Source organism: Magnolia sinica, chromosome 15 (genome assembly GCF_029962835.1).
Source record: "Magnolia sinica isolate HGM2019 chromosome 15, MsV1, whole genome shotgun sequence".
NCBI classification, from domain to species: Eukaryota; Viridiplantae; Streptophyta; class Magnoliopsida; order Magnoliales; family Magnoliaceae; genus Magnolia; species Magnolia sinica.
Window position 1 is genome coordinate 4,215,190 of NC_080587.1, and position 24,516 is coordinate 4,239,705.

The following is a 24,516-nucleotide window of genomic DNA, read 5'->3' on the forward strand; positions in this document are numbered from 1 at the left end:
GGGAGGACAACCCCTCTCAACTGTTGTATGTGGTGTGGCCCACCCAAGTCATTGACTGAATTGATTTTTAATTGTATCCCACCGTGGAACGGTGCATCTGACTGATGGGGTAGAATTTCAACACACATCACGAAGGCGCCCACACAGCTCGACCTCATGGGAAGTTCCCATGAGGTTGACCTCATAGTACCATTTCCCTCTATATATATGTGTGTGTGGGCGCGCGCACAGGCACGCAAACACACACAAACACATACACACACATATATAGAAACGCTCAACTAAGCACCAGTTTATACGTCATTACATGTGAACATTTCAAATAAAGCAAGTGGTCTTAATGAAGGCGCTTTTATGCGCGAGTTTTCTTCTTTGGCACGCCTCTCCACCATATTCTCTAGCTTTCCTAAGGATGCAGTTGTTGCCTTTCACATGAAAATCTCACGCAGGGATGCTAGGTGAGTCCCACTAAGATGTTAGTGATAAATCCACGCCGTCCATACATTTTTAAAAATAATTTTATGGTATGAACCCAAAACTGAGGTAGATCAAAATCTCAAGTGGCATGGGCCACATGGTGTTTATTGAACTCTCACCATTAAAAACTTCTTAAGGGTACCGAATTTTTGAATCAAGCTGAGATTTGCCCTCCTGTTGTGGGTCCTGATTCCAGGACATCAGCTGATTTTGTTCTTTTTTAGAACCTTGCTGAAGTGTACATTTCAGGTGCGCATGATGCTAAGTGTGCAGATTGCTTATGGCCCAAACATCAGGCCACTCGTGCTATTTGGGCTAAACGTGAGCAGCAAGAGGGATCAGGATTGCTTGCAGCCCTGAGCTCTGTGTAGCTCACTGTCATGTATATGTTATATCCACTCCGTTCATCTGTTTCACCATATCATTTTAGGGCAGAGTTGAAAAAATGAGGCAAATCCAAAGCTCAAGCGTACCTAACAACAGGAAACAGTGGGGAATGAATACCCACAGTTGTAGAGTCCCCATGGTTAAAAACTTTTCGGGGCTAAATATTTCTAACCACAAGTTAACTTGTCGCAAAAAATCTGAATTGTTATAGTGCCACAGGCTGAGTTTGTGCCTTATTTGCATGGCTACTCTAAAATTTTTTTATTGAGTCTGAGCGCAAATCATTTTAGCCCAACTTCACCCAAACTTTTACACATATTTTGTTTAATTTTTGTGTTAGCCTGAACATGTCATGATATGACTCATCTAATGGACCTCTTGAATTTTAGACCTACACACTATGTCAAGAGTTCTCACAAAGTTTTCAAAAAAAAACTCATCTCTCTCTCTATATATAACCAAATAACGCCTCCGGCAGCTTATACTCAGCCAACTTACTTTGCTTTTTCTTTATAATAAAGTGGAAAATTAAAAGTTCGAGGGCCATGTAGTCCAAGAAACGTACACTAACATTATTAGAACCCAAATCTAATAAAGTGAGCCAATTCAAAAAATAATAATATTCATTTTTCTAAATATCTTAATATTCTGTGATAAGATTGATGTGAAGTTTTGTTTGTTTATCATTATGTTGTGGTGCATGGCGCTATACATGAGCAATTAACACGGCCTTACAAATATTGATTTTCACTATCTTCAATAGGGTAAAACAAAATAAGGGTATTTTTGTAATTTCATAGATAGAAAGTATATGTAAATATAGATTCTCATATATATATATATATATATAGAGAGAGAGAGAGAGAGAGAGAGAGGAATGCTCACCGGCTTATCTTTTGGTGAGCACCTGTGTGTATCTTTGCGCAGATGTCATGAGCACAGAATCTGAATGGTCCACCCTTTGAAATTTCATTGGCCCAACTTTTAGACTAATGTAAAACTCTGGTAAGTCATGACAAAAGAAAATAACTTCCTCTATTGATTTACGCTCTCTTGTCTATGGCAAGCTAAAGTTTTTGATGGGGCTGAAAATTGGAATATTCCAAAAATCAGCCGTGTAAGGAAATTAGGTGAACCATATCATCTAAAATCATATAAAGACATGCCTAAAACATATAAAATAACTTGGTGAGGCCCATATAAAATTTGTATGCGTTTGAAACTTGGTCTAACCCCTCATCCAAGTGGGATATACATAATGAATGGGTTGGATTTGTGAACCACATTTTGGTAGACCCAACAAATAATTATGAATGTTTTAATGGGAGGGTAACCCTTCTCAACTTTTGTATGTGGTGTGGCCCACCCAAGTGCATCTAATTGATGGGGTTGTGTTCGACATGCATCATGATGGGACCCACACAACTTAACCTCATGGGAAGTTTTCATGAGCTCAACCGCATAGAACCATTCCCGCCGATGCGGATTGTGTCCTACTCGAGCAGGGTTCTGTGGGGCCCACAGTGATGTAAGTGTTTTATCTACGCCGTTAATTGCATTTATCAGACCATTTTATTTTATGATACTAAAAATGAGGCAGGTCCACACCTCTAGTGGACCACACCAAAGGAAGCTGCGGTGATAATGACAACCACTGTGGAAATCTTTCTAAGGGCCACTATGATTTTTTTTTTTCTTTTTTTACCATCCAACCTATTAATAAGGTCATGTAGACGTGGATGAAGTGAAAACACAAATATAAGCTTGATCCAAAACTTCTCCAGCTCCCAAGAACTTTTTAATGGTGGAAGTTCAATCCCCGCTTTGTGGTTCAATTAAGACTTGAACCTACCATATTTTTTGGATCGTATTTTAAAATGGTCTGATAAAAGCGACTAACGGCGTGGATAAAACACTTACATCATTGTGGGCCCCACAGAGCCCTGCCCGGATCGATTACATCATTGTGGGCCACACACACACACACACACACACACATATATATATATATATATATATATATATATATATATATATATATAGAAAATCCAAAGATGTGATGGCCATAGCTAAGCCTATGTTCCACCGCAATTTTGGATCAGGCTACAATGTAACCACAGGGTTCGGATTTGATGCCCATGACACGTGTGTAGTGTGTAAAGGTGTGCATGATACTCATCTACGAAGTTACGCACGTGAGCATTTTTGTATCATGGTTCCAATGGCTGGGATCATCTTTTAAGGAAAAAGAGGAGCACTCCATGGGCCTGAAAATGTTGGGCCCCACTTCCTAAAGTCGAGGACACACCGATAGATGACTGGCAGGCACTAGAGAAATACTTAAACTGTTCACATATCATGAACCGTACCAAGCATGTGCACTGCTTTACATGTTTCATGGTCCAGATACCTCTTTTATTTAAACTATCAGATTGATGTGCGTTTACTATACGGTTGATAATGAAATTCATCCATTGGTCTTGTTTTAAGAAACACGTGTCCACGAATCAAAGGCTATGATTATTCAACCAATCAGAATTTTGGATAGTAACTTAATGAAAGTGGTTTCCATAATTTAGTCCGTTGAATTTCAGATTTATTATATTCCATATACATTTCTTGATGCCTGCGTATCCAGCACCATACACAGTCAGAGTATCAATTTTTTATTTTTTATTTTTTATTTTATTTACTTCTATGGAATCTCTCTCCCTTTCGCTGGGTCTGACCTCGATGTTGTAGGAGCGAGACGAGACGAGAAAATGGGGGAAGAGCTAGGCGAGAAGCTTCTTGTGAAGAAAGGAGAAGAAGGCGAGGAGAGGCTAGGACGGAGGATATGGGTCGAGTCGAAGAAGCTCTGGATCGTAGCGGGTCCCGCGATTTTCACGAGATTTACGATGTTCGGCGTAGCGGTTATCAGCCAGGCGTTTATCGGGCATATCGGCTCGACGGAGCTCGCGGGCTTCGCACTCGTTACCACCGTCCTTTTCAGGTTCTGTAACGGAATCCAGGTAAGCGATCTTCTCCCTCCTTTACCGTTACGCGATTTTCCGAAACGTCGATTTTATTTTTATTTTTTTCTTTTCGCACTTTCTTTCTTATAAAAATGCTTCCATACTCTGGCAGAGTGTGGGGGTTGATAAGCAGGCGATTAAAAATTACTCAGAAATTGTTTACGTGGAATTCAAATAACTCAAATTAGTTACATTAACATAGATCACGGGGGGCCCCACAGAGTTCGCTCAGTATTGAGTAACTGGGACCGTAATCCGCGTTCCCTGTGCTGAGCGTCACGTGAGTTGGTCGCATCACGTGCTGGTCGTACTCGCGCTTTGACCGTTATAGGAATGGGATCTGCATCGGACACGGATCTGGTGGTGTGGGGCTAAAATTATATGTGTTTTATATCCAAGCCGTCCATCCTTTTCCTTCCTTCATTGTAGGGCATGAACCGAAAAATGAAGCAGATCCGAATCTCAAGTCGACCACACCATGGGAGACAGTGGTGATTGAACGTCCATCGTTGAAATTTTGGGGGGGGCCACAGAAGTTTTGGATCGGGCTGATATTTGTGTTCTCCCTTCATACAGCTCTCAGTGACCTTATCAATAGGTTGGATCCCTGGAAAGGTTTCAACGGTGAGTGTCACTATCCCACTTTTCCCTGTGGTGTGGTCCACTTAAGCATCGGATCTGATTCATATTTGGATTTATGTCCTAAAATGAGCTGGAAAAACGGATGTATGGTTTGGATATAAAATATATATATCACGATGGGCCCACAGCCCCCAACGCACAACACACTACGGCTTGGGGTCGTGTTTACAACACCACCTAATCCGCGTCCCAGCTATCATCGCACGTGCTAAGCACGTGCGCTTTGTTTTACACGTGGCGAAGTAGGGGTTGTTCCTGGATGGAGGGCCTACTTTGGACATCCGTTGGCTGTAAGATTAAAAAAAGAAAAACAAGAATAGATAAATCAGATCCCTTCAAATCAACACCGTAAGGGAAGCGTGGAAAAAATGAACGGTCATACGTATTAACTCAATGTACGTGGCCCATCTGACATATGGTTCGCCCTGAGTTTTGTAATAAATAATCTTGAAGGTGGAGCAACCTTTTCAACGGCTCTGATGTCATACACGCTTGACACAATGGCCGCATTCGATTCAGTTGACGGTAACGTTGCGGTGCAATTAATGGATGTGAATACAACCACGCAGTAGGAAAAAATTAAAAGAAAAGAAATAACCGTGAGAGAACGCAGATTTCCTGCGAAAGCGTTATCCTGTGGGGCCCACAGTAAACGTATATGTCTTATCCACGCCGTCCATCCGTTTCTCCAGATCATTTTAGGGCATAAAACCAAAATTAATGATTTTCCAAAGCTCACTTGGACCACACCACAACAAATAGATGGGATAATGACGTCCAACGTTGAAACCTTTCTATGGCCCGTAGTGATGTTTATTTTTCATCCAACCTCTACATGAATGAAGGGAGAACACAAGGAGTTTTCAACGGTAAGCGTTCATCCTGTGGTGTGGTCCACTAGATCTATGGCTATGGTTCAATTCTATGCTTGCGTCCTAGAATAAACTGGGAAAACGGATGGACGATGCGGATAATACACATACATCAGGGTGGGCCCACAGAATTTACTCAGTATGCTATACCGAGCTACTTTATTGAGATCCGAAAAAGAATAATACAAGTGGGCGCGTGATGTGCATGTGCGACAGAAGAGATACCCACGTTGACTGACGTGTCTTGGTTTTCAAAGAAAAATATAATAGGCAAAAAGATATAATGCTTTGTAGGTGTAGCTTACCCCCTTCACAGCCTTTTAGCTGTAAAAAAAGGTCCCGGCCTTTTTAGTATTGTCAAATAAGCCCTTTCTTTTTCATATAAGATCATAAAACTGCCCTATGATTGGACAGAGCTGTATATGAGTTGAACCGAGTCGAGCTTGGCTCGGCTATGCTTTGCTTGGCTAGTAGACTACCACATCTCGAACTTAGCTCGGCTCGATCCTCAAGCTTGATTAGCCAGCTCAGCTCGGCTTGATCAATGACTCAATTGTGCCGGTTCAAGTAGAGTTTGAGTCATTGTGCCGGTTCAAGTAGAGTTTGAGCTCGATCTTTTGAACTGAGTTCAAATTCAAGCCTAAGAGCTGAGTTTGAGTTTAGATTTTAAGATTTTTAATATATATAATATATAATACATTATTTATTTAATTTTGTAAATATTTATATTAAGTGAATCCGGTGCAAGTCAAATCGATTCAAAGCATGTCAAGTTTGAATTGGGTTCCAGGTCGGGTGGAGTCGAACTCGGTTTAGGTTGGAAATTTTTTTGAGCTAAAAAAAATCAGCTTGACTCGGTTCAAAACTGGTTTGTGGTAACGGAGCTAACTTAGTTCATGAACCGCTCTAGTTAGAATTTCATCCGAGTCCTTTGTTGATTCCTTGACTTCGCAAAGAGGAGAGAAATTTTCATTTCACACGAAATCTAAATTGTTGTTGCGTCCACCCAACATGCCGCATGATTCAGACCATCCAATATGGGACCATCGGGACATTTGATCAAGACCATTTAAATGGTAGATCAAAACCATTCAAATGATTTGGATAACCTTTTCCTGTTTGCATGGAAATTTCTCTAATCTCTACAAAGTTACTTAAGGGCAAATATGAAGGGCTCGATCATTTGACAATATTAAAAAAAAGGAGGAGGTCATTCGGCGTGTAGGATTAAGGGCGGGTGCTATTTGTCAAAAGCTCCTCTATATTCGAACGTTCTATGTGGGAGCCGATTAGGTGCAGTCCTGGCCTCACCCAGTACGGTACGGCCCTTACAGTGGGGCCTACCTAGATGTATTTATTCTATATCCATGCTGTCCATCTGTTTTTCCGGATCATTTTAGGACATGAACCCGAAAATAAAACATATCGAAATCTCAGTTGTACCATACAATAAGAAATAGTGGTGATTGACTGTTAAAACTTCCCATGGTCCACAAAAGTTTTGGATCAAGCTGATATTTGTCTTATCCCTTTTGTGTGACCTTATTAACAGATTGGATGGAAAATAAACATAAGGGAAACATCGTACTTGGCTCTAGGAAGTTTTTAATGGTGGGGTGTTCAATCACTATCATTTCCTACAATGTGGTCCACTGAGATTTGAATCTGCTTCAGGCTTGGTTACATGGCCTAAAGTGATTTGGAAAAATGAACGGATGGCATGGATGTAGAATACACAAACACACACACGCCTGGTAGAAGCATTTACTTTCATTAATTAAGAGGGATTGCTTTCATTAAATGCATGGCTAGTTGGACGAAAATGTAATGTCCAACTGGTTGTGTGTGAGCATTACTCATATATATATATATATATATATATATATATATATATATATATATATATATATATATATATATATATGTGGGAAAGGGTACTATGCGCTCGACCTCACGAGTTCGTTCCATAATGTTGAGCTGTGTGGGCGACCTCAACACTTGCATTTGATGTACCTCATTGGGATTAAACATCTATCGTGGGCCATACCATTAAAATCATGTGAAACACCATTACAACCACTTGGTGGGGTCCCTAGGTCTCTAAACCCTCATGCAATGGGACGCACATAAATGGGTGGATTTGCAAACCAATGGGCCCAAAAATTGATTATGAATGTTTTAATGGTGCACGGCCCCTCCCCACTTCCGTTGTGTGGGCCCACACCACATACCAGAAGTAGGGAGGGGCCGTGCACCATTAAGATGTTTGGTAGTGACTCGATGCCCAACTCTAATCACGGTGGGGCCCACACAGCTCACCTCGACCTCGTAGTGCCATTTTCATGACCTCACTATCCCATGAGGTCGAGCCGTGTAGGCCGAGCATCAACATTGTGTATTTGATGGGTACCCTCTAAATTAATATCCCAAAAAGTTTCAGCAGCGTATTCAACGGAACTCAGGTGGGCCCCATCAAGTGCTTAAAACATTAAAAGCACTTGGTGGGGTATGTTTTGAAACGTCTGTCATTGGGACGCACATGATTCTTGGGCCCAAAAAGATTATGGTTTTAATGCACGGCCCCTCCCCACTTCCGTATGTGAGTGGCCCACACAAGTCACGTATTGACTGCTGATTTTTGAGACCTAGGCCCACGAAGGAATCATGGTGTTGATGGTCGACACGTATCACGGTGGGGCCCACATAGCTCCACCTCACAGGAGCTTATCATGAGGTCGAGCGCATAATACGTTTTCCCTATATATATATATATATATATATATATATATATATATATATATATATATATATATATATATATATATATATATATATATATCAAGGTGGGGCCATACCATCTTGGGTGAGGCCGGGGCGCACCTAATCCGCCCCCAATTTATATCATCTCCCTTACGTGCACGGCAGAACCCCGTATGGAACGGCATTCTTATCCTTTGGACATGGACTGATTCCTTCGACCACGTATACAATAATCTAGACCGTCCAAATCACCAACCAGCCTGTGAATGTAGCTACATTGAAACACTAAAATGAAATTTATTCTGGTGTTAGGTGAGGATCCCGTGCACCGTTGTAAGTCTGTTTTGGACATCGACATGCGTGCTAATATGAACATGCGACTCCTTTTAATAAATTAATAAATTAATGTAAAGAAGTGTTGTACCTAATTTTTTTACCGTTAAGAAAATCAATTAAAAAATAACATGTCTCATTACACCAGAAATGTATAATTTCACTGTTATTAAGATAACCAATTAAAAAAGGACATGTCTCGTTACACGAGAAATATATATTCTTATTGTTATTAAGATAACTAATTAAAAATATATATGTCTCGTTACAAGAGAAATGTATAATCTTATCCTTATTAAGATAACCAATTAAAAAGTACATGTCTCATTATACGAGAAATGTATAATCTAACCGTTATTAATATAATTAACCAATTAAAAAAAGGACATGGCTCATTACATAGAAATGTATAATCTGCGAAAGTTTATTTTAGAAATATTTAGACCACACGGAATTACAATTGGAAGATACATGTTAGTACTGGACATGATTGAGCAACCCAAATGCATAAAGTGGTGGAGTGAAAAAAAAAAAAAAAACAATTAGAAAAACATGTGTCAAGAGGAGGAATGATTTGAAAAACCAATATAGTGAAAAATCAACTGCCATGGCCATCAAATGAAGAGAGAAACATTTAAAGAAAAGCTACAATAAAGATATAAATACTAAGAATATTTAGCTGTAATTCAATAACAAAAATATTTAGCTGTAATCTAAATCTATACTTTTGTCAGACTATTAAAAATATTAATATAATCACTTCATCTTTAAAAAAGTCATTTAGCAATTGCTATCTGAAATCGGCCAAAAATACTTATTGTCTTTACTTATAAAAGTCATTTCATATGAAAGTTAAGGTGCAAGTCATCTTTGAAGGAAGAACCTTATCCTCTTACAATCACTTTATCATCTTACAACTATATTGCAAGTGGTTGAATAGTGATTGATCTTGGCATATACACTCACATTTAATGTATCTGAATATCTCAGTGCTTGAGATTATAGTTGTTCAATTTATATTAGGCTATACAATTGATTCTAAGCGCACTGCACAAGTCACACGTCAACAAACTGAAGCGAAAGCCAGTAGTTTTTTATTTGTTCGGCACAATGATAAAAATCAACCTTAATTATATTATACAGAATAGTAATGATCATATACAGTCGATTGCATGTTAGGTCACATTGATGTGTTGGATAATTAGACAATGAATAGATTCCGAAACGTTGCCGAACCGGCGGTGTACAAAGAACTTGGATTCTGTGGGTGGTGCCCTAAAATGAGCTAACAACGTAAATGGTAGGAGTGGATCAAACACATACATCATGGTGGGCCCACCTATATTATGAGTCAGATCATCGGTTGTTAATTAATTCCAATGGTGCGGCCGTCAGGCAAGCAGACGGACGTGATTCTTTTGCCAAGTAATGGTGGGACCCACAGTTTTCGTGTAACGGATTACTGCACCAGTGGCATGTTAGCGGGAAAGAATGTATGCATCACCGTGATGTATGTGCTTTACATCCACGCCGTCCATCCGTTTTGAGAGCTCATTTTCAGGGAAAGATCTCAGAAATGAAGGAAATCTAAATTAGGTGGACCACACCACAGGAAACAGTGGTGATTTACCGTTAAAAACTTCTTGTCAGCCACAAAGTTTGTATGGTCCCTTCATCCATGTCTTTGTGACCTTATCAACAGGTTGGTTGGCAAATAAACATTCCGGTGGCCCGCAAGAAATTTTTAACGGTGGATATTCAATCGTCACTGTTTCCTGTCGTGTGATTCACCTGTGATTTGGGTCTCAATCATTTTTGGGATCATACCTAAAATGATCTGTCAAAACAGATGGACCGTGCGGATTTAAGGAACATACATCACAGTGGGCCCCACAGTCAGGGACCCACCCGCATCCGGTTTCTTGTAGGTTATTCTGTCTTCGTTGACGAAAATACCCTTACACCGTCCGTCCAAATACGTTGCATTCGGCCATATATATATAGATATACATATATATATATATATATATATACAGATATATGGTTCTATGCGGTCGAGCTCACATACATCACAGTGGGGCCCACACAGGTCGACCTGAGTTCCTTATATGTCTGATTTTTTAATTATGGGTCAGCCGTATACGGAACTCGTGGGCCATACCATCTAAAATCATGTGAAGACACTGTTAAAACATATAAAAGCACTTGGTGGGGCTTTGAATGCTGCTGAAACTTGGTCTGAACCCTCATCCAAGTGGGACACACATAATGGATGGGCTGGATTTGCAAACCACATCTCTGTGGGCCCAAAAAATGATTATGAATGTTTTAATGGTGCACGGCCCCTCCCCACTTCTGTATGTGGTGTGGCCCACACAAGTCATGGATTGACTTGATTTTTGAGACCTAGGCCCACGATGGAATGGTGCATCTGACTGATGGGGTAGATGTTCGAAACTCATCACGGTGGGGCCCACACAGCTCGACCTCAAGGGACGAACTTGTGAGGTCGAGCGCATAGTACCTTTTCCCACACACACACACACACACACACACACACACACACACACACACATATATATATATATATATATATATATATATATATATATATATATTCTTGTTAGTCGTATTTTGAGTTTAAGTTACATTTATTTCAGTGTACGTAGCATGATCTATTTTAATTTCTCAAATCCTCATATGCAAAGTAAAATAAACCATAAAACTAGCTTTCACAAAGCATAAGTGACACTCGGGATATCGAGAGTCGACCTGTGATTTGGGTCTCAATCATTTTTGGGATCATACCTAAAATGATCTGTCAAAACAGATGGACCGTGCGGATTTAAGGAACATACATCACAGTGGGCCCCACAGTCAGGGACCCACCCGCATCCGGTTTCTTGTAGGTTATTCCGTCTTCGTTGACGAAAATACCCTTACACCGTCCGTCCAAATACGTTGCATGGGCTGCATGCCGCCCCCCCACACCACAAGGGCATTCCCGTCAACCTCCATTTCACCATCTCCTTCCTTCTATGGCAGCTGGGCATGGCGAGCGCCCTTGAAACGCTCTGCGGCCAGGCGTACGGTGCCAAACAATACCACATGCTTGGCACTTACCTCCAACGGTCATGGATCGTCCTCTTCTCGGTCACCATCATCCTCCTCCCGCTCTTCATCTTCACGGCCCCGATCCTACGGCTGCTAGGCCAGGCCGACGAGATCGCAGCCATGGCAGGGACCATCTCCCTCATGTTCATCCCTGTCATGTTCACCTTCATCTTCTCATTCACGCTCCAGATGTACCTCCAAGCCCAGAGCAAGAACATCATCATCGCTTATCTCGCCGTCATCCAGCTGGCTATCCACATCTTCCTGTCGTGGCTCATGGTGGTCAAGTTCAAGTGGGGCGTCTTGGGCATCATGGTCTCGATCTTCCTTACGGATTGCATACCGATCGTTGGTCAGGTGGGGTACATCTGCTGTGGTGGGTGTCCGGACACGTGGCAAGGCCTCTCCATGCAAGCCTTCAAGGATCTATGGCCTATTATCAAGCTCTCTCTGTCCTCTGGTGCAATGCTCTGGTAAGCCCTACTTCATATGTTTGGTAAGTTCTCTCTGGATTCGGGATTTGAATCGTTCATCAGGTGGACCCCACCTTATATGGATGGGCCCAAAAATGAGCCCGGCATGGTTGTCAGGTTGGCTATTCAAACGGATTGGCTACTCCCCCTGCCACCAGCCAATGGCTGATGGTCGGTGCTCTGTGGGACCCACCATGATGTATGTGTTTCATCCATGCCGTCCATCTATTTTTCTAGATCATTTTATGGTTTAAAACCGAAAATTAGGTATATCCCAATCTCAAGTGGACCACATTGCAGGAAACAGTGTTGAATGAACGTGGAACATTAAAAAAATTTTGGGGGCCATAAAAGTTTTGGATCAAGCTGATCTTTGTTTTCTCTCTTCATATGGGTCTGTATGACCTAATCAGGATGTCAAATAAAGAGTACATTGGGCCTTAAGAGGATATCCAATCACTATTGTTTTCCTGTGGTGCGGTCCACCTGAGATTTATATTCCTCTTATTTTTAGTGCCAAGCCCTAAAATGATATTTTAAAATGGATGAACGGAATGGATGAAACACATAAGTCATGGTTGAGCCCACAGAGCACTGACCACCAGGCACTGGGCTGGTGGCAGGGGGAGTAGCCAATCGTTCTCCCCCGATAGATGATGGAAGAGGCCTGATTTTTTTTTCTCTGTGACAGTGGTACATACACAGTAGTGTCTGCCAGATGGATGGCCTTGATTTCGCACAGTTGTCATGCTGGGATGCAAGCTTCTGATTGGGACGCGGATTAGCTACTAGCAAGTTGAGTTGCGAGACTCGCTACTGAGGTGATGTCACCAAGTTCTGTGGGCCCCACCATGACGTATGTGTCGTATCCACACCGTCCATCCAATTGGAGAGATCATTTTAGTGCATGAGATGAAAAATGAGGCGGATCGAAAGCTGGAGTGGACCCCACCATAGAAAACAGTGGGGAGAGTAACGACCACCATTGAAACCTTCCTAAGGTCCAACGTGATATTTATTTGAGATCCAACCTGTTCGTAAGTTAATACAGACATTAAAGAAGGAAAACACAAATATCAGTTTTTGATCGAAAAGTTTTGTGGCCGTTAGAAGTTTTTAACGGTGGGCGTCACTTTCTCTACTGTTTTCTGTGGTGGTCCTCCCGAGATTTGGATCTGATTCATTCTTTGGCTCATGCCCTAAAATAATCTCTCCAAATGGATGGACAGTGTGGATACAAAACATAGGTCATGGTGGGACCCATAGAACTAGGTGATGTCACTTCAGTAGCCAGTCTCCCTACTCAACCTGTCAGTAGCTAATCCGCGTCCTCTGATTGACGGTAACAATGCATCGGGTTGGATTGCACTACATGTCGAATTTGGGCCCAAATTCCTAGGCCCGGCCCGTCGGGCTGGTCTTACATCTGGGCCACATTACTAATTGAGCTGGCTCAGTTCAAGGCTCCATCACTTGTTGGGTCTGGTTCGGTGGGCATAGTCACTGGGCATTGATAATCACAAAAACCAAGTTCATCAAATCGGTCAGTTTAATGAGCAAGATGGGCTTGGGCGAAGGCCTTGTAATTCAGGTTGGGATTGTCTTGTTAATCAATGCTGGGCTCAGACCCAGTCCATCAACATCCAACACCCTTGCTAATCAGGGCTGTTACTGGGCACGGCGGCATGCTGGGCTCATGCAGATTTGGGTTTACCTTTTAGACCTGCAGGTTGGGCTCCGCAAACTCGACTCGGACTTGGTTGGACCCTATATGATTCATATGAGTCAGAGCCTACTCAGCTAAGTCTCGACCTGACTCGAGATTGGACGGGTCAGTCTGAATCGCCGAGTCTTTTAAGCATGTTGGGTCGGGCCTGATTTTTGGGCCTGAGAGAAGAAAAGCTGCGCCCATCTTGAATACAAACAATATTCTATGTAAAAGCCCGGTTCGATCTTGAAATAAGCCCACTTATACCTATGTTTCTAATCTTGTAATCTGTTTTGTCTTAACAGCCTGGAGCTATGGTACAACACTATATTGGTTCTACTAACAGGACACATGAAAAATGCTGAAATTGCTATAGATGCTCTCTCAATCTGGTACTTGAAACTCCATCTTCATCATAACCTTTGTTCCATGGTTTTTAACTGGGCGACTCGGAGGGTGACTCATGGTTTTGAACTGGATCAAACTCGACTGAGTCTGAGTCGACTCAGAAGAGTCAGAAATACATGCTTTTGTTTGTCAATTTCAAGATTATGATTACAAAAACTCATTCATTTCTTCACACAGCCTCAACATCAATGGGTGGGAAATGATGATAGCACTTGGTTTCTTGGCTGCAGCAAGGTATTTTTCTTGCAATTTTCTTGCTTTATTTCTTTGGATTTTTTCTTTCGGTTGTTCTTAAAATTCCTCTGTGGACCATAACCCACACCCCTTCACCACATGTAGCCTACATCTGCACCAAAATGATTTGCTAGAATGCATCTCGACATATTAGTATAAAATACATCAGGATTTTAGTCTTCGATACGCGGTCATTTTCCAAAGATCAAAACCATATGATGGGGTTCACTTTAGACGGGCTGGTATAAAATAAAATAAAATAGCTTAGATTGGGATATTTTATCCATTTGATCATTTTTCCGATCTGTCTCACCTTAAGATGGGTTGTATATGATAAGATAAAATGGCTTAGATTAGGATATTCTATCCCTTCCCTTTGATCATTTGACGCTGTTCCTTTGAATTTGAAAGGTCTCCACAACCTCTAAATGATCAAAGGGTTCAAATGTTTCAATCTGAGAGTTATTTTGAGACCCTATCATAGTTAGGCCCATCATATAGACAGTTTTAGTCACTAAAAAGGACCTAGATCCAACTGCTGATGTCCCAACATATCATATCGAGTGTCATACTTTACAAGAGTATCAAATAACTCTCAATCACTTCACCCCTATCTGTCTGGCAAAACACTTCCTCTTTGCACATGCATTTCACCTGCCATACCTACTAGCATGTGTGTGTGTGCGCGCGCGCTCATGTGCATGTGTATTAGTAGTTACTAAGTACCAAGTTTCTCACTATTCGTGGAGTTTTGAAAATTTGTTTGTCATTCAACGAATTACAGCGTGCGGGTGTCGAATGAGCTCGGAAGAGCCAATGCGAAAGCTGCAAAATTTTCAGTTGTTATCACGGTGGCTACTTCGCTTGTCATTGGATTGGCTATCTTTATAGCGTTCATGCTCCTTCGTGGAAAAATCTCTTACATGTTTACAAACAGCACAGAGGTTTCGAAAGCAGTTGGAGATCTTTCTCCTCTGTTATCCTTGTCCATTCTTCTCAACAGCGTTCAACCTGTCCTCTCAGGTGAGCTTCTTCCTTTCATTTCCTTTTCTTGTAGTGTATTCAACATAGATGCTAGTTTTGGTTGTGACTTATCAGTACTAGTCAGATTAATGGTATTGCCAATCCATAGCAGGGCCATCTGATTGATGGCATGAATCACTAATCCATTGCCCAGGAAATCACTCACAGTGTTGTTGATTTGTCTGACTAGGCCTTGTCGGAGTTACTTTAGGGTGCGTTTGGTTGTTCCAAATATCACGAAATTTTGTGACAAATTAGACTGATTAATCATAAAATATCATGAAATTTGGTGTAACCAAACGTGTCCTTATTTTATATAGTGATTACAGATTAGTGATTATTGAAAGGGCCTCAATGGGTGGGCCCACAGGATCTGATAGTATCTACATGATCCTAGGGAGCTTTGCACAAAGTTGAAGATCCACCTGACTACTACAGGAATGGAAAGGATTTGATCACCCCCCTAATACTATGATGCCTTTATTGTCAAGAGGCAGCCTAATGGATAATGGGTATTCACTCGTTATACCTCTCCCAAAATTCTCTCCGGGAAATCTCCCAAATGGGATGCCTTTATTGAGAGAATGCCTCCTTTTATTTTTATTTTTTTTTAAAGGAAGGAATTGAGAGGATTGGGAAGAGTTCATATGTGATGAAGAAAGTTGGATAAGAGATATGTAATTGGGAATGTCCTAAGTGTAATTGTGGGACCCACCCACTAATGGTTGCCAATATCCAACAATTATGGCATTAGTGATTAAAGTAATGCTGATAGAGATACTGATTTTCTCTCTCTTTCCATCTTTGGAGTCCAACCATCTTAAATAATCTCACATATTTATTTATTTATTTTTGTATTAATTTTCATGGGCAGGGGTTGCCGTTGGTGCGGGTTGGCAGAGTGTGGTCGCTTACGTGAACCTCGCATGCTATTATTTGATTGGGATACCTATTGGAGTCGTGCTCGGTTATGTGATCGGTTTTCAAGTTAAAGTAAGATGTGTTGTTTTGGTCTTTCAGCATTTAACACTCAACTTTCAACATGTAGAATTACATAACTATCTTTTCAATGTTTTTGTTCTTTCCAATGTTTTGGAAACGAAAATTGCAGCATATCCGAACATAGAGAATGGGAAGGGGTTCAATTAGATGCCGCAATGATTCCATGCCGCTCTTGAAACAGATTCATCCCAGTGAGGAGGAATTTTTTGGGTCCGGACTCTGGTTGCATAAGAGCATGTATGGAGTTCTAATGCGTGTGGTCCATACAAGTGGGACCATGGTTCAGTGATCTGGGGCCCATCAGATGAATCATCTTCTGACAATTCCTATTTAACAATTGGCCTCAGATTCACTTAAGGAGTCCTAATTGTAGGGCCAAAGGGGTCAAACTTGATCGAGATCAGTCATGATTGATGCATTCAATTTCTAATGTTGTCTTGAACCCAAGGTCATTTCTGGGCTGGAGAAAAATAATGTGATTTTGAAAGTTCTACCTTAGGCTGCGTTTGGTTGCAACAAATATCATAAAATACCATGCTATTTCAGGATTAATCAGTCTAATTTGGTGCAAAATATCATAAAATGAAATATCAAGATATCTATTGCAACCAAACATATCCTTTAGTAAAATTTCCAAAAAACATGAAATCTTGATCTTTATCGGAAAGAAAAAATCTTTTCGATCTGCACTAGGATTTTTTTTTCCATGGATTTTGGGAATTATACTAAGAGTAAAAATCCAAAAACACAAAAAAAAAATAATAATAATAATAAATAAATAAATAAAATCCAGTTCTCTTTTCAATTGTGGCCTAGGCGAAAGGCGACCTAATTGTGTCTGATTTTTCTCATTCCTTGTCTGAGTTTTATAGTCATTTTTACCCAACAGCTTCTCTTTGGTCGTTTGGGACCTTGAATTTCGATTTGAAGGTACTAAGAGTTCAAATCCAGGATTTTCATTCTATCAGTTGTGTTTGGCTGCCATAATTTTTAACCCTATGGAAACCAGATACTGTGTTTGGCAACCTGGATTTTTGAAAAGGCTACTTTAGAGCAAGGATGAGACAGCAGTTATGCCAGTTGGAGGGAATTGAAAATCCTTGAATTTTCAATCCTAGGTGGGTTTGAAGTCCCCCAAATCCAGGGTGCCAAACACAACTTGGATTAACGATCGAGGATTGAAAATCCTATTTGCCCAGAATATGTGCCGCCAAACGACTGCCTAGAAGAAACTGCTAAGTGCAGCATTAGGAGGTCAGTTTTCTTGATTATGTTATTTTTTTTGTAGGGAATTTGGATTGGAATGTTGCTTGGCACGGTTGCTCAGACTCTTGTACTGTCTTATCTTACATGGAGAACTAACTGGGACGATCAGGTAATTCAATTTCATTTGTGTTCTCTTTTCCTAATCAGGATCATAAAGGACATTTCCAATATGAACAGAATTTTCATCTTTTTACACTTTCTTGTTTTCTGAATGACCATCTTGGTGCCCATTTCAAAAAAAAAAAAAAACCAACCCTTATCAGGTCAGCAACCATTGGATCTTCAAATCAATCACGTGAACCCACCTTGCAACAATTGGGCTGGAGAAAAATAATGTGATTTTTGAAGTTCTACTTTAGGCTGTGTTTGGTTGCAACAAATATCATGAAATACCAAGCTATTTGATGATTAATCAGTCTAATTTGGTGCAAAATATCATGAAATAAAATATCAACACATCTATTGCAACCAAACGCATCTGTACTCTTAGTAACATTTCCAAAAAGCAAGAAATATTGATCTTTATCGGAAAGAGACTCTTTTCCATCTACTCAAGGATCTCTTCTTTTCTTTTTCTTTTTCTTTTCTTTTTTTTTCTTCTTTTGTGGATTTTGGAAATTATACTAAGAGTAAAAATCCAAAAATAAAAATAAAAATCCGGACTCTTTTCCTTGTGGCCGAGGCAAAAGGTGACCTAATTGTGTCAGATTGTTCTCATTCCTTGTCTAAGTGTTATAGTCATTTTTACCCAAACAGCTTCTCTTTGGTCATTTGGGACCTTGGATTTCGATTTTTACTTACTAAGAATCCAAATCCAGGATTTTCATTCTATCAGAAGGTAGGCAACCATTGGATCTTCAAATCAATCGTGCAATCCCACCTTCTTTCATGCTCCACATAACTGAAACCGTAGTTCTACTACTTGGAGACTTGAATCGCACTTCAACTGGGTCAACTTGACAATATTCCAAGCCGAGTCACTAGGAAACTCACGAGTGAGTGGGACTCTGTCCCGAATAGAAGACTCGTTGAATCGGCTTGACTTAACGCATAGTGACTCGTGCCGAGTAACTTGCCGGGTCAACAATTTTTTTATAGAACTTGAGGGAAGCAAGTGGTCTGTTACCAGCATACCCTTGTGTATGCATTTGCTTATTTTGGTAATTTTATATATTTTACCAATGCATAACTATGTGAAATTTTGAGTTGAATCAAGAAAAGACTGTCAATCCTGAGCCAACCTGACTCGGCCAGACATCTAGGCGAGTTTTTGAGTTTTTGGACTATGAATGAAGGTGGGCCCACTGATCCTCTTTTCTTGAGAATACAGTGTGACAGCTTTGCCTATGATATTCAAAACAGGAATTCTCATGATCCCTTTGAAAAGATTTATGACCAATGGCCCACCTAAGATCAATCCTTCTTTACCTGCCTTGTAAACAAACTTTTGATGGCATGTTTAGGAAGCTTTATGGTGTTACCAAGGGGTGGTTTGGATGCTTGTAAGTTGCATTAGTTGTAAAGGACTTACAAATAACTCATTTGGAGGTAGTGTTTGGATGAAAAAATTCACTTATGAGTTATAGGTAAAAGCTCCATGGATGTTTGTGACAAATCAACCCTGTCCACCAGTTTTGCCACTCTCTCTCTCTCTCTCTCTCTCTCTCTCTCTCTCTCTCTCTCTCTCTCTCTCTCTCTCTCTCCCCTCTTTAGGGCACAAATTTGTGTGGGGTGAATGACTTTCCAAAAAAACCTCTTTATAGCACCAGAAATGGTGAAGTTGTTCCGACTTAAAAAGTTACAGGCACCCAAATGACTATGGATTTTATTTTTATTAAAAAGTAAATGGACCGTTGTTTATATGATTTACACCATTGTTTATATGATTTCCATTGCAGGTAGCTATGGCTGCCACACGTTTAAACAAGTGGTCCATACCTTCATCCGAGGAAACAAACAGCAGCCCATCAACCACCTAAAGTATAGTGTCCAGAGGCAGAAGGTTCCTGAGATGTGGGTCACGTTTGGATGTACTATTGAATTGGATTGAAATAAGTTGATTAAATAAAGAGGCAATGACCAATTGAAAGACTTTGGAACCCAATTGCAATTACATCGATTTAAAGTTGGATTTTAATCCTTATCGTGATTTCAACATAACCTCATTGCCTTTTGGTCACTTTTCCTCCCTATTGAACTCAATCCAATTCAATGTTGCATCCAAACACAGCCTCAGCAGTACGAAGAACAGTGATGGATATATGAGAGAGCTATCAAGCCTAATTGAGAAGGGTAGTTGTTTTCATCTTCGGTGTTGAAGCACCATTTTTTGAATTCAGGAATGGTTTCCATCTGTTAGTTGGTTATCTGAGATGGAATGGATTCAATGCAAGGTATGAAAATTCTTCCATCTAACCTTTAGCTAAAGAACAGGAGTGGATTTTACTACTTGAGAAGTTCATTTAAGTAGATTTTAAGACAAACATTTTCTAAGATCATGTAGGAATTGTATTTAGAACAAAGATCACTACTGTTCAGTCCACTTAGAAGGGCACCCAATGGATGGATTGTTCTGATCATTGGACCATTTCTACATGTGGACCCTAATGGAGCTTGTGCATGGAGTTTGTACATTTGGGACCTTGGTTTGGTGATCCAGATCATTGAGCTTGTGGTTCCCATCATGGATGGACCATGATCGAAAAATCTCTTCAATCAACAACTCTTAAACTTATGTTTATTGGCATGCGAATACATGGATTAGATGATAGAAAACCAATGATCCATATTCAATGGAGGAAAAGGCCTAATTTTATGTTGCTAGCATCTTGTAATTTTGGAGAATTTGGGGGGCATGACTCATCCATGATGGGGTCATCATATCAATGGCTTGGGTAATGCATACATGGCCCACAGGAATGATATGTGTGTAGAAGGAAGGTCTCTCTCTCTCTCTCTCTCTCTCTCTCTCTCTCTCTCTCTCTCTCTCTCTCTCTCTCTCGTTTCTTTTCTTTCTTTTTTCTTTTTTAACAGAATGGTGGGCCCAACATTTCGGTGGGCCCAACAAATGATTATGAATGTTTGAATGGGAGGGAACCCCTCTCAACTTTTGTATGTGGTGTGGCCCACAAAATTCATGGATTGACTTGATTTTTAAGCCCGATGCCCACCATGGAATGGTGCATCTGACTGATGGTGTTGATGTTCGACATGCATCAGGTGGGGCCCACACAGCTCGACCTCATGGGATGTCCTATCACAGCGCTATACAGCTTTGACCAGAAAAAGGCAAACACAGTCAACATTTTGCACCAAAGACCCAAATCAAGGCATTAAAACCAATACCAAATAAAGAGATCCCACAGCAGCACTGCCAACTCAGCAGCATCCAAAACTTTTGGTAAAAAACGAAGAAGAAAGAAATAATGAAAAAATAATGCCACTAAAGTCATCATATCTGCACCTTCAAACAAGCAGCATCAGTAAAACTAGATGGATTCTGGCAACCTCCATCGGACCTTTTTCTAAATAGATGGACAGAAAGAACCAAAAGCATTAGCCTACAGCCTCATGAGATCATCCCCAACGATGTGGGTGAGACCCTGACCATAGGACTCACTTTGATATATGCATTGTATATCTACTAGGTTTATTCGTTTTTCAGCTTATTTTAGGGCGTGGTCCAAAAAATGAAGCAGATACACATGTCAAGGGGACCATATAACAGGAAATAGTGGTCATTGAAACCATTAAAACTTCCTATGGTCTACCTTAATGTTTATTGACCATCCAACCTGTTGATAAGTTCACAAAAACCTGAAAGTCAAAAACAAATATCAACTGATCCAAAATTTTGTAGGCCTATGAAAGGATTTTAACTGTCAATAACCATTGATTCCCTTGGTGTGATCCAGCTGAAATTTTTACTTCATTTTTTTACCATGCCCTAAAATAAGCTCACAGATGCACAGAGTGAATATACATGCAAATCCGATTGCGTACTGAGTAAACTCTATTGGGCCCACCATGAATGTATGTGGTTTATCCATGCCATCCATCCATTTTTCCAGTTCATTTTAGAGGTTGAGCCCAAAATTGAAGCATATACAAAGCTCAAGTGGACCACACCACATAAAACCGTGGGAAAAATGATCTCCACCGTTGAAACCTTCCTAGGGCCTAAAGTGATGTTTATTTATCATCCAACCTATTCATAAGATTGCACAGACATAAATGAAGGGAAAACAAGAATATCAGCTTGATCCAAAACTCGTGTGGCCCCCAAGAATTTTTCAACGGTAGACATTCAATTCACACTGTTTCCTTTTGTGTGTTATACTTTAGGTTTGGATAAGCTTCATTTTTGGGCTGAAGCTCTAAACTTATCTGGTAAAATAGATGGTTGGTGTGTATAAAACACATAAATCACAATAAGCCCCACGGAATTTACTCGTTACACCAAGCAATCTGCTTCCATATGCACCGCATTCATCCAAGTGTGCCCTACGTTAGGGTCCCACCCACATCGCTGGTTTTATGTGGGTCTTTGCCAAGTTACGCTCTTTGCTGTGGCCTGTTGTTCCCTTTGCCGTGGGATAAAGATTGCATGGTGAACCCAACACGGCGTAGACACGTGGTATCAGGGCTCTATGAGGTCCACCGTAATGCATGTGTTTTGTCGTCTATCTATTTTGTAAGTTTATGTTAGGGCATGAACCTAAAATTGAAGTATATCCAAAGCTCAAGGGAACCCTACGAAAAAAAAAAGAAAAAAAGAAAAGGGATAATGATGTCTACCATTGAAACTTTCAAAGGCCCACGGTTATGTTTATTTGTAATCCAATCATCTCGATGAATGGAAAACACAAATATCAGCTTGATCCAAAACTTATATGCCTCCAAGAAGCTTTCAATAATAGGCATTCCATCCCTGACATTTCTTGTAATGTGGTCCACTTGAACTTTGGATGTGCTTCAATTTTGAGCTAAAGCCCTAAAATGATATGAAAAAAATGGATGGCGGTGTGGATAAAACATATACATCACTATAAGCCCCATAGAGATGGTTGTTGTGACACCAACTTAAGTTTTTTCCTAGGGATAGAACTGAAAAGAAAGGTAGGTCCCTCCTTTTTCTGTCATTGGGAGATGAGCTAAGCAATTGGATAGGGATTTGGATTGAAATCAAATTCAGTAATGACCCCTCTATCACCGACCATGGTAGTGGTTGGTGCTCGAAAAGTTCTATGGGTCTCAACATGATGTATGTATTTTATCTGCCTTGTCCATCTATTTTGCTAGCTTATTTTAGGACATGAGCACAAAAATGAGGCAAATATAAATCTTAGGTGGACCATACCATACCAAACAATAGTGATTGAACACCCACCGTTAAAAACATCTTAGGCCCACTATAATGTTTATTTGTCATATAACCTATTGATTAGGTCATATGCCTTGATGAAGGGAAAACACAAATATCAACTTGATCCAAAACTTTCATGGCGCACCTAAAAACTTTTTAATGATGGATGTTTAATCATATCATTTTTCCTATGACGTGATCCACCTGAGATTTGGATCTAGCTCATTTTTGTGCTCATGCCCTAATTAATCAGGAAAAATTAGGGGTGTATTTCGAGTCGAACCGAGTCGAGTTGGCCTCAGCTCGACTCAACTCAGCCACTAGCTGACCTTACCTGATTTTATGAACATGATACTGTTTAACGCCCGATTTTAATCATGTTTATGATGCAAGGTGAATTTAGGAGTCTGAACTGAAAAAAGGGTACTAAAATCATGGATTTAATGCTCGGAAGTCACCAAGGCAATGGACGGACTCCAGTGGACCGAGATCGAAGAATTTACATGCCAAAGATCTAAGAAAATCAAGTGATTGGGCCTAAAAGGGCCTGAAAGTCATCTGAAATGCAAGAAATTGAATAGAATCCTTTCATGGACAACCAAGAATGCGTTGCAGCGTTAAAGGGTTTTTATCCCATCTCTCTGCTCCATATGTGGGCTGTCCAATCCATAGACCCATTTAAAATTCAGGCCCGTGGCCTAAAATTATTTTACAAAACTAATGGAGGGTGTGGATTTAACGACAATTCGTCATGGTAGACCCCACCTTGACCTTCTAAATCCAACCGGAAGCAACAGCTTCCGCATGCTGTAACAGCGCACGCCTATCTCACCCTCAAGAGAACTTCTGCCGAAATTCTCCACCGAAATTCTTGGGGCTGACGTCAATGTTGCTACTATATAGATGGTGTGATGTACATTAGCCAATCATGTGTACAACAGCTTTATCGCAGGTATTATGTACACCAGCCAGACAACTGCATTGGAAACATAAAGTTCAAAAACACAAACAAAAAATGGCAAAAAGAAAAAGAGCAGAGATTGAACTAGAATCATAACTGTATCAATATAATGGTAAAACAACATGAAAATGATCCGAAGTCCATAAATTCGAGCATGCCCACACGACCAAAAAAGGTGAATAAAAGGCGAGAGAGAGAGAGAGAGAGAGAGAGAGAGAGAGAGAGAGAGAGAAGACGCATGTGAAGCTTGGACATGGAGGAGAAGCGTGGAGAGAGAGAGAGAGGTGGCCGGCGACAAGTTCTTCCTTCCCTTCTTTAATTTCTTTAATGCTTTGATAAGAGTTTAGTTTAATCATGATTATGATCGCTAAACCTCTTAGCTAGGGCTAAGAGGTGAAGCTTCTAGTATGATGGGAGACTTTTCTTTATGCCTTTTGATTCGGGTTTAAGTTGAAATGATTTTGATTCTAATTTGAT

At 40.5% G+C, this 24,516-nt stretch overlaps 1 protein-coding gene across 1 annotated transcript in view; it reads left to right on the forward strand.

The window, feature by feature from the left end:
- Positions 1-20,333, forward strand: part of LOC131227708 (protein DETOXIFICATION 21-like) — a 52,159-nt gene extending 31,826 nt beyond the window's left edge. The window contains exons 2-9 of the mRNA XM_058223511.1: positions 3,610-3,875; positions 11,531-12,072; positions 14,086-14,172; positions 14,366-14,422; positions 15,207-15,445; positions 16,320-16,438; positions 17,736-17,822; positions 19,612-20,333. Coding sequence (XP_058079494.1) covers positions 3,627-3,875; positions 11,531-12,072; positions 14,086-14,172; positions 14,366-14,422; positions 15,207-15,445; positions 16,320-16,438; positions 17,736-17,822; positions 19,612-19,692 — 1,461 coding nt within the window. The 5' untranslated portion in view covers positions 3,610-3,626 and the 3' untranslated portion in view covers positions 19,693-20,333. The remainder of the gene's footprint in view (positions 1-3,609; positions 3,876-11,530; positions 12,073-14,085; positions 14,173-14,365; positions 14,423-15,206; positions 15,446-16,319; positions 16,439-17,735; positions 17,823-19,611) is intronic.
- Positions 20,334-24,516: the final 4,183 nt, after the last annotated feature.